Source organism: Anabrus simplex, chromosome 14 (assembly GCF_040414725.1).
Source record: "Anabrus simplex isolate iqAnaSimp1 chromosome 14, ASM4041472v1, whole genome shotgun sequence".
In the NCBI taxonomy this organism is placed as follows: domain Eukaryota; kingdom Metazoa; phylum Arthropoda; class Insecta; order Orthoptera; family Tettigoniidae; genus Anabrus; species Anabrus simplex.
The window spans coordinates 72,042,091-72,054,122 of NC_090278.1; the positions used below are offsets into that span (position 1 = coordinate 72,042,091).

The following is a 12,032-nucleotide window of genomic DNA, read 5'->3' on the forward strand; positions in this document are numbered from 1 at the left end:
GTAGCCTGATGATGATTTGTTGACGGATTCTGATGGTGACATTAGTATTCCTGAATCTGAGAATGATATTTCGAGTGAGGAGGAAAATGATATGGAAGATAGTGGCGAAAGCGCTGATATAGTGGGTGACGAATGGAAAGTTTATGAAGAAGGTGACCGTATTTTTTCCAAGTATTCTCACAACAGTGCTATGGGATACATACCTCCTACTACAGGAAAGAAGCCGGTAACTCCTATGGATTTCTTTTTGTTGCTGTTCCCGGTTTCACTGTTCTCCGAAATATGTAAGGAAACTAACAGGTATGTAAGAGAATGTATTACCAAACGTACGCCGTTGCAGCAACATTCCATATGGTGGAACTGGGTCGATATTAGCGTCAATGAAATGATGACATTTCATGGCGTTCTTCTGAATATGGCACATACAAAAAGAAAAAACTCTAAAAGAACATTTTTCAGACTTGTGGCTCTATTCATCGACCTTCTGTAAGGACATTTTTTTCTCGGGAAACGATTTCTTCAGATATTCTGGGGCTTTCATGTTTCACCCCCTCCACAATCAAGTGCATCAACAATGGTAACAAGAACAAGTAAAGTTAGAAGTGTCTTAGAATGTGTAGGGAAGTTATTCTTGGAATTTTATAGGCCAAGTCAGTATCTGTCAGCTGACGAATCGACTGTAAGCTTCAGGGGGCGTGTCCTTTTCAATATGTATAATCCACAAAAACCAACAAAGTGGGGGATTAGGATATATGTTATTGCTGATGCATTGAATGGGTATGTTTTGTCCATGATTCCTTACTTTGGCTCGTTTACTACGCTAAATTTACTTTTCCCTGGTTTGACATTAGGCAGTAGAATAGTTTTATGGCTGATGACAGATGTACTTCAAGTTACTCAAGCTGTAGGTTATCATTTGTTTACTGATCGATTTTACACTAGTATGGAACTGGCAAGAGAACTGTTGAAAAGGAAAATTCACCTAACTGGAACTGTGCTATTGAATCGGAAGGGACTACCACCTCAGCTGAAAGATAGGAGACTAAATCTGAAGAAGCATGAAATTCGTGCTCTGTAGGAGGAAGAAAAGTTCATGGTATTTTCGTGGAAAGAAAAGCACACTGTGTCAGTTCTTAGTACATGGCACAACCCATCAATGGTGGAGGTAGTCAGACACAACCGTAATGGGCAAGGAGAAGAAAGAATTTTGAAGCCTGTTGCCATTATAGATTACACAGGCAAAATGGGAGGGGTCGATAGTGCCGATCACTACTGCTCATCTTATGGTTTTGTAGTGAAAAGTCTGAAGTGGTGGAGGAAATTGTACTTCTGGGTGTTGGAGGTAGCTTTGGTGAACAGTTTTCACCTATATAACTTGCAACAAACGGCAGAAGATAAGCCCGAGGTGAATCACAAGACTTTCAGGGACCAAGTTATCATGGGGCTTGTTGGAGACGTTAGGAACAAAAATGCCCGTAAGCGCGGCCGACGGAGCAGCTGTGACGAAGAACTTCGACTGAACGGGAAGCTACACATCATAGATGCTCGCCAGGACAAGAAAACCAAGGACTGTGCCGTGTGTTCCGACAGGAAAGTGAAAGGAGGCAGAAAGGAGACATCATTTTTTGTGAGACCTGTCCAGGGAACCCAGGACTACACCCGAACAAATGCTTCCGGAAGTATTATACTTTGAAAAAATATCGCTGATAATGTGGTTAACTTGACTGATAATAAATAAATTTACAGTTCGTATTATTAATGTAAAAATTCAGCTTTTTACTTATGTGAGTACTTCCTTCCCATATTTGCCTAATGTCAAATTGGACCTGTGCAGGATGCAGGTGGAAAATCAATTGGACCCCAAAGGGTTAAACCTTTCAAATGGCATAGAAAAAACTATTTCTAAAATGTATTCAACAAGGTGCATTTACAGTATTCAAATAATGCACTTGGACCAACTCGCTCACAAACATAACCTCACGCAATGAAAAAAAAAAAAAGATTTAAAGACGAGAAGAAATCTATGCTGGCTCCGCTGTGCGAGTCCTTTATTCATTGAATTACTGTACTGTATGCATTATAGATGTCCTGTACTTGCACGGAAATTACATACCCGATGTCCTCAAAACAGCCTGCCTTATCAAACTTTTCGGCATTACAAGTTTACAACACAGTAAAGTGACTATCCTTCTACGATTTCCCGCTATGGTACTTCTCTCAAAATTCTTCTCATAATTGCTGCAGCACAAAGTATTCTAAGACACATTAATACATGCAATCACCTTGATTCATAGTTTAAAACTCTCAAATGCCATGGAAAAAGCTATTACCAAAAAGAATTCAACAAGGTGCATTTACATTATTCAAATAATGCACTTGGATAAATCACTGGCAAACATAAATCACACAACAAAACAAACACACATACGATTCAAAGACGAGGGGAAATTATACTGGCTTCATTATGCAAATGCTTGATTTTTTGGTTTACTGTACTTTTTGCGTTTTTTTAGATGCCTTGTACTAGCACGGGAAGTGCTCGACGCCCTTAAAACATCGTAGCTTGTCGAAATTTGCTATGACGAGGAAAGAAAGTCTCTCACTTCAATGTGTGTTGCAACACAGTACAATGACTCCCACCCTTGTAGGATTTCCCAGCTGGCACTCTCTCCTTTAAAACCAAGTCTGTTTGGACTCGGCATTAAAAAAATGCTTTTTTTTTTTTTTTTTTTTTTTTTTTTTTTTTTTTTTTTTTTTTTTTTTTTTGCCAGTTGCTTTACATCACACCGACACAGATAGGTCTTATGGCGACGATGGGACAGGAAAGGCTAGGAGTTCGAAGGAAACGGCCGTGGTCTTAATTAAGGTACAGCCCCAGTATTTGCCTGGTGTGAAAATGGGAAACAACGGAAAACTATCTTCAGGGCTGCCGACAGTGGGATTCGAACCCACTATCTGCCGGATGCAAGCTCACAGCCACGTGCCCCTGACCGCACGGCCAACTCGCCCAGTAAAACGCAGTTTCATTGGCATTTACAATATTGTTTGGTGCATATGAACTGATTGTATGCACACTTTTTCGCCAACTGTCAGCATCACCAGTGTTCGCGGATTCTACTCCTCCGCACACTGCCTGCTATGTGATATTGTGGCGTCCCTTAAAACGCCGAATACAAAGGAATCATTATTTTACTCGAACTTAGCAAATATGAAGCACATTGTACACGCACCAAAGTGGGTGAAAGTACGGAAAACTACCCCAGCAAGTTCCGTAAGATGCATTCTATCATGACCCGGATAAATTTTGAATTTAAATTACTCAGAAAAATACTAAATTTTTTGAATGTTGAGGCAGTTTTGAATTACCGTAAAAGTCTGAATTTCGATAATGGGGACCGACACTGTTCTTCGAATTATGAATTATCTGTATTTTGAATTAAACAGTTTAAATTACATGCAAAACCATACCTCATGTTTCCGGGAACAGGAACTGCTTCGAATTAGGCGGAATTTTGAATTATTGAGGTTCTACTGTATATGCTGTACAAGATTGTTATTTTACAACATGGTTTATATGTAACAGTATACATGCAATGATACATAGTATATGACAAATGTTCACACTTAAAAGTAAGAGTTGTGGTTAAAATAGGCGGCAGTGTTTACGTTTTAGAGACGTTATAGTCTTGTCTAAACTTGACGCAGTTGTTATCACACATTCTAATGCTGAGATTATGTTAGTAAAAAACTTGATAAACATATTAAAATCTATCTCCTCTGGCGGAAATATCTTTCTGACAAGGTGAAATGAGTCTTAAGAGCAAATTTTGTACATAGCTGTTCGACAAAATTTTCAAGTATGTGTTTTGCCAACACGTCACACCGTGGAGAATTATGTACATGTAGGTCCTTTGCTAATGTGCAATGTGGATTATGAAGCCTAAAGAAAAAGAAAAACTAGTTGAGTATGTAAAAGGTTTAAAAAGGGGGCAAGACAAGTTATATTCGAATATAGTATTAATTTTTATGAGGCTCACCTTATTTAGCGTGCCGAGTAGCTTAACTTGTAGAGAGGAGTTGCACACACCACACAAAGGCGACGGACGATACACACGCAAAATAAAGCATTAAAAACAAATGCTTGAAAATGAGGTTCCGTAAATTGCACAAGCACATAAGAATTTATCGTTTATCCTAGGGGAAGAGTATTGATCGTACTGGTCAAAAATAGGAAAAAGTAAAAATAAATCAGAAAATCGAAAGACGAGTTAAAAAACGAAAAATTTCCGGGTAGATCTGAAGGGTTGGCTGTTATGCCACTGGTATATTTCAGACATCTGTTCCAGATGATCTCTTCCAAAAATGTATATTGATAATATTTCCATTACTTCATGCTACATACAATATTGATATTCTATGTGTATTAAAGCTTGAACATTATCAAAAGGGGGAACTGAAGTCTACTTACCAAGGGCACCATAGTTTTGTGGCCATTTTCCTCTGTTGTAATCCAGTGAAGGGGAGAAAGCCGACGTACTTCTGTCAAAGGAATCGCGTCGTCCAGAGTTATTAGTTCCCAGTCCAAGACCTACAGCAAGAATAAGAGAAACAGGACTGATGAACAACCATAAGCAAAATACACATCAGGCAAAGTACAGAGAAATCAGTTTCCCTACTGGGTGTGCGAGAGCAAGCCTATGCAAGAATAAAAGCCATATACTCTTTACTTCATAAGCAACTATATAACTAACAAAATCCAGCAGATTACAAGGTTTTGCAGGATTCAACTACAACAATAACAGGTTTACGACAGTGACTCATTATAACTTTCCTAGATTTCCTTTTACATACTAGGGAGGACAACTGATAGGGGAAAATTAACAGGATCCGAAACAGCGGCAAAGACATAATTTTAGCTGATCCCTTCAATTCCAAGATCATGCACATAGTTCAGAGACACAGCAGTTTTTGCAGATAATTTTAAACTATGGTTAAATAATGACCGGTTATTAAGAAACACCACAGAAACCAAGTGAAAAAAAATGTGGTTTGCTTACTCACAAGGTAGTATTTCTTTAAAGCAGTTCAACAACCTCCCTACATCCCAGACTTAGTGTTCAATGATTTTCATGTCCGGCTCCACGGCTAAGGGGTTAGCATTCTGACCTTTGGTTCAAGGGGTCTCTGGTTTGATTCCCGGTCCGGTCAGGGATTTTAACTCTCATTAGTTAATACCGATGATTCAGGGGCTGGGTGTTCGTGACGTTTTCAGTATTAGATTTCATCATAGGTAAGGCTCCATCCTCAGGTCGCCTATCCGGCATCAACTCAAAAGACCTGCATCAGGCCTCTCCGGAGGCCACACACCAGTATATATACAGTAGAACCTCGATGTATCATTCCGGGAACTGTCGTTCTCCTGTACCCATTGTTCAATTTATTCGGTCCCAAAAATATTCCATATAAACCAATGTTAGATTCCCCTGCATCTATTGTTCCTCGAACTGTTGTTTTATTGCATCGATCGTCAAAAAAAATTTGTCTTCACCCACAATTTCCCCCATGGATTGATTGGACGTAAGAAAAATACACACAATTTTTTAAAAATTTAATGAGACAGGTGAATACACTAGCATATAATAGTGACAACCTGTTACACGAAAATATATGAATTATTACGAGTTGCTAGTCTTGAGCAAGGATCTCGTAGGCTGGAGTGCTGTGTGCAGGTTATACACGTGCAACATCACTACGGGACTTCTGGCACCAACGCTTCACCTTGACCCACTAACCAGCCCCGAGAAGTATGTTATTTACGAGAATTAAAACGGAGGCACTGTAAAACTCAAATCTGCCACCATCTGGGTTGCTACTGGCTGGCTGCCAGCTTCGTTGAAAATGAGAAAATCGCACTGTTTATAGTCACGGCGAGCGCTGGGTATGTTTTAATTAGTCACAGGGTTATTAATCGCGCCATATCTTATGGCGTGTGTAGGATGCTAGAGGCCTGTTGACCACTTTCCTGCCCCCTGCCCAGTTTATTTGTTACAAGCCGGACTAACCAAGCCAGACCAATAATCTTTTCACTACCCTGGCCTTGAAACTAATTTCTAAGTTGGCAGCATCCATTAGCCTGCTGTGACATCGTCCGAGGCGCACCATGTTGAATTTCTAACATCTGCGACATCGACCGAGTCACGTCATGTGGGATCTCTAACCTATCGTTCGCGAAGGGTCTATGGAATCTTTACCAAAATACAGGTTATTACCATAATATTTACATTTATCATTAATTTGCAACAAGAGAACTGACCTTAAAGGTTTTTCAATTACTACGAGCGGTAAGAAAAAGTGAAATGAAACTGCGTGTAAGTCGCGCTTTTTATTCTCATTGTGTATATCATGATTCCAATATTTTGATACCGGTATGTATAGTATGAGCATGTCCGGCTCAATGGCTGAATGGTTAGCAAGTGTTGGCCTTCAGTTTAAGGGGTCACAATCAGGTCGAGGATTTTAACTTTTGTTGGTTAATTCAGACAATTCAGGGTCTGTGTGCGTGTGCCGACTTACATATTAGGATTCATCTTAGGTAGAGCCACATTTTTGTAATAAGAGTGTAGATCGCCTATCACGCGACAGCTTGAAAGATCTGCACCTGGGTTCGGAGGCCATCGACTTCTTGGAACCCATCTTGACGAAACGGTACCAAAAATACCATATTAATCATATGTGAGTTAAGATGATCTCACGTAGTACATATACCTGCTTCATCGTCCAAAATATATAGACACTAAAGCATATGTATGTTTGGCATATTTTGCATATTTTCAGAGCATTTTTTTGGGTAGGGTCTAAGTTTTCTTGTTGCAAAGTTGCAAAAGGAAGCTATTTACACTATTGCCAATGTTCTCCCTTACTCTCGCTGTAAGCCACTATTAATAATAATAATAATAATAATAATAATAAACAACAACAACAACAATAATGTGCACGAACGAGAACTTTTTAGAACAAGCATTGTGACTTTTGGGACTTTCCAGGATGCGAAGTGGACAATTGGTGCAAAGTGGTCGGATAAATGCCGTGCTCGACACAGCGAGCTAATGAAAAATGAAATGCCGTATGGCTTTTAGTGCCGGGATATCCCAGGACGGGTTTGGCTCGCCAGGTGCCGGTCTTTCTATTTGACTCCCGTAGGCGACCTGCGCGTCGTGATGAGGATGAAATGATGATGAAGACAACACATACACCCAGCCTCCGTGCAATAGGAATTAACCAATTAAGGTTAAAATCCCCGACCCAGCCAGGAATTGAACCTGGGACCCTCTGAACCGAAGGCCAGTACGCTGACCGTTCAGCCAACGAGTTGGCCAGCTAATGAAAATTACTGGATCAATAGAAAACCGAGTGAATGCCTAGTTGGCCGATTAGCGAATAAATAAATAAATAAACAAATAAATAAATAAACAAATAAATAAATAAATAAATAAATAAATAAATAAATAAATAAATAAATAAATAAATAAATAAATAACGTTATTGGTTATACGTCCCAACCAAGTAATTTTAATGGTTTTCGGAGACACCACTATTCATTCAGCTGTTTTATCCCAACAGTAATCAATTTATATGTATACAAACTTTACGCCCAGTAATGAACTGCCACGTTGCTGAATCATCACACATATCCCCAATCCGAAGTTGTCATAATATCTCGATATGCTGTGGTGTAGGTTAAATGTTATAACCCTTTACAACAAATTAAGTAAATGAATTCCATTTTTGAACATAACATAGCTATCAAGTCCATGTATTAAGTTCATGTATTAAGTTTTACTTACGTAAATATCTTCAGAAGTGTAATCCCTTTCATCGTATTTGGTTAAATATAATGAATATCTGGATGTTTAAATGTGCCAAGTATAACAGTATTCATTGGCGATGCCTATAATATTTGTTTTGGTTTTTATTTCATTTGAATGGCCACCACATACTGCACTCCACCAGATGTTGTTTCATTACTGAATATGTTTACATTAAATGGAGACTACCGATATTTCTGATATAAGATTATGAAGACTATTGCATTTGATATGAATAAATGATTCTCAAGATTTCTTTTACAATTTGCTTTATGTTGCACTGACACAGACAGGTCTTACAGCGACAAGGGGATAGCACAGGGCTAGAAGCGGGAAGCAACCATGGCCTTAATTAAGGTACAGCCCCAGTATTTTGCCCGGTGTGAAAATGGGAAACCACGGAAAACAGAAACATTGTTAAGGTGAAGCCACGCTCTCCGGAATAAATTTTTCACCAAGAAGATCTTTTAGAATAACCAAATTACACAATCGATTAACAAAGCTGATTTGGAAACAGACTATAGTCTTAATTAAGAAAGCAAAAGAATATTAAATACTTCTGTCTGATGGTGCTTCAATATCTAGGATTTCACTGAATGTTACTAAAGTAGAACGCAGACCGGAAGGCGGTTTCGTTGCGCAGAGAGAGACAGAAGTATGAAGTGCGGTGATGCCAATTTGGCTACTCATAACAGCACGAAAGTCTAAACATTTCTTCAACCAGTTATATCTTGAATTTCAAAGTGACGACCTATATTTTTCGTGGGCTTAAATGTTTCCTGAAAGTCTAAATTAATTTTTAACACCAAACCCCGAGAAAGTGTTAAGGAAAATTTTCGAGATATTACGGAAGATAAATGGACGTGCCAGTTTCAATGCCATAGGATATTCGCCATTTTTATACATATCAAAGATTGTTGTACGCAGAACATTTTTATTGAAATCAGAGGTCCGTCACTGGCTTCTTCCTCTTAGAGTTCTTCCCTGGCGACCTGAACAATGCATTATTCTTATTTTGTAGCTTGTTTTTTACCCACTGTACTATTCCCAGGCCGATACCGCTTGCGAGTGCTGTCTTCTTTTGAAGCGTGGCAACATGGCGTTCGTCACCTTCCCCGCCACTGAACGCACAACGCCTGCTGATGCATGCTTACAAAATACAAATACACTCTAAATACTGCGCAACCCTCTTCAAACCGCCTTCCCGGCTGCGTTCTACTCTAGTGGTATTATTGTCCTTTGTGACCACAATGTGTCATATCTTCTATCTCAAGTAGTAAAAAGTGGAATATACCCAATGTGGATAAAATACTAGTTTTTCTTGGGAGATATATACACATACACAGATTCTAAGGATTAGGAACAACTTGCTGTACAGTCTCACTTACAGAAATGCACTGTTGCTGTATAAGTAATTTTTCTATTTTTTAAATTTATATATTACATACTGTTACCTGCGTAACAATTTTTCCCTCTTGGGAAATATTCTCGAAACTGGCCTCATGGCAGTGGAAAAACTGTGTCCTTAGAAGTGGTTCGCCGCTTCTTTACTTCTTCTTTTCAAAACTTATTGCCCGGCTGTCTGTATGCACGTCCTATCTGTGCCTGACTGTATTCTCCTGCACTCTGGTGTCGTAGGTATGTACTACCTCGCGAGCTACGTTACCACTCAGGCGCTTGGCCTCTGCGCACATGGGATCGTTGGGGCCGTGCACTGCCGAATCTCGGGAAGTCGCCATTGCGTTTTGGTGTATAGGAAGAGATGGACGTGTGTGGCTTCTCTCTCCCTAAGGAGATGATTTCTCCGAAAATGTTCGAGCCTGGTTAAGGTTACATACGTAGGGCTTTTACCCTGGTGAATTCTGCAAGTGTTTTGGTTTATTATTCCTCGTCTGGAATTTGCATGTTATGTTTTTCTTCAAAGTAAGTAAGTAGCATAGACTACCGAAGCCGTCCTCACTACTTCAACTGAAAGAAACTGTAAGTGTTGTTACAACTAAACCTTTACTGATTTTTGGTGAAAGACCTGAAAATTTTCCTATGTGAAGAAAGTGCGCGCGACAGCATGTAACTGGCGTCATCTAAAAAACTAAGTCTTGCCTTGTGGAATTTTAAATTTTCGGCTTGTTAATTGGAACTTATAGCATGTGTAATTATGTCTGTTAAATTGGGGCTTGCGTACTGTGTGAAAGAACGTTTTGGATTCTTCGAAAATGTAATTGGGTAACCTAGCGTTTATTAATGACTTTTCTAGGCCTAAAGGTTTTGTGATAAAGGCTATCATTTTACTGGAATAATTTAACAAGCGAGTCGCTTCAGGGATGTGGGTGTTACGTGTACAGTGTGTCCCGGTGCCTTTCTTTCTTGCTTCTCTGGTTGATTTTATTTTAATTTAACTTAATTTTATTCTCCTTTTTGGGTTTTGGGTTATTTTCTGCGTCTGTTTTCTTGGTCCTTTGTCAGTTTTCGCCTATTGTTGTTTGCGGCCTGTGATTGGCCCCTTCCTTCCCTTGACCCATTGTTGGTCGTTGCCATGAGAATGCTAATGTTGTTGATGTTGTGATGGGATTGATGATTGGTATTTGATGTGGCGATGATGAATTCTACCTTCTCCGCGGATTTCCTTGGTCCATTTAATTTTTCTTTGAGATTTTAATTTTACCTTCTGCTCATTTTTCCTCCCGGTGTTTCGGTGCTTATTATTATTATTATTATTATTATTTTAATTTCTTGAAAAGTGCACGTAATACCTACCTATCCTTGCAGGGGGTCGTTTGACACATCCTAAAAAGGGGTTTTCAGTATCAATATCAAAAACTGTTTCTGTCAAGGTTGTTTCTCACGGTTGAAAGGATGTTAAAAAAAAAAAAAAAAAACTTTTGTACTGTACAAAGAAAACCTTTGGTTGTAAGAAAACTTGAGAGTTGATGAGGGGTTTCATAAATCTACATTATCTTGCTAAGTCTTTCAAGAACTAAATAATTATTTTCTTTATAAACGGTCGACCGTAGGGTTTTGGTTTGAGTTTAAATATTTTAAAATTTTTAATTTTATTATTTTCCAGCGAGGATATTCCTTCCTATTTGTCCAATTACTTAATTTTGCTGATTAAATATCTTGTTCCCCAAGGTGTTGGTGTTTTCCTTTAAAAGGGGTGATAATTTGATATGACCAGGTGTATTTTATCCGCTCCTTGGTGGGCCCTGTTTTATTTTCTAATGGTAAGTGCCCTTTTTTCCTTTTATTTGTCTTTGTCTAGCACGTTTCCACGTATCTGAACCGTACCTTTGGTACACGGTCAGACCCTTGGTGCTGTCACTTGGGGTAATTATGCCTTTAATTGCTCTAAGTGTCACAATACATATAAGCCAGTGACATGTTTGTGGTGAAAAGGACTTTTCCATTATTATCTAATTTTTTACCATAAAAATAATACATAAAGCAAATGAAGATTGTTAAGGAAAATCCACTAATGGCAAAGAACAAAGAACTTATAACAGCACTGGCACAGTACGTAAAATCGTTACCTAACTGATGTGGTACTGTTTAATGTATTCTTCTTCAAAGCACTGTTTTATTTCTTCATACCCAAATTAGAAAAAGGTGCAATTAAAAGCTTAAATAGTGCCATTAAATTATGCGGATATGTGCCCCCGAATGGATCAAGTGTATTGTATATGTTACATCATACATGTGCACCCAAATGGATCAAGTGTATTGTATATGTTGTATCATACATATAAACAACTAACATCCATGTTTGACTTAATTGCAGGTTTTAACAGATGTGAGGTAATGGACATAGAGATCACTAAAAGTATAGAAAATGCATTTTACCACAAAGTGAGAAACTCTATGTGGAAAAAGGAAGGTATTATTGTCTCATACTGACATACGCAGCAGAAATGATAAAAACACAGGAGAGTAAACTCTAGACCAGCTGGATACAGTAATGAATTAAAAAAGTAAAACAGGAAAATACAGAGTAAGAAGTAATAATGTCAGGAAAGAAATCAGAGATGAAAAGCTTTCAGACAGAATGGAGAAAAATAAACTGCGATGGTTAGGACATGTGAGATCTGAAGGAGGGAAGGATACTCAAGCAGATGATGGAGATGAAGACTGAAGAAAAGAGAACAAGAGATAGACCCAGACTAGGGTGACTGG

At 38.7% G+C, this 12,032-nt stretch overlaps 1 protein-coding gene across 2 annotated transcripts in view; it reads right to left on the reverse strand.

Annotated features, from left to right (window-relative positions):
* Positions 1-12,032, reverse strand: part of pum (pumilio) — a 978,781-nt gene that overhangs the window by 35,856 nt on the left and 930,893 nt on the right. For both annotated transcript variants that reach the window (XM_067158497.2, XM_067158496.2), the window contains exon 15: positions 4,469-4,588. In XM_067158497.2, the coding sequence (XP_067014598.1) occupies positions 4,469-4,588 (120 nt within the window). The remainder of the gene's footprint in view (positions 1-4,468; positions 4,589-12,032) is intronic.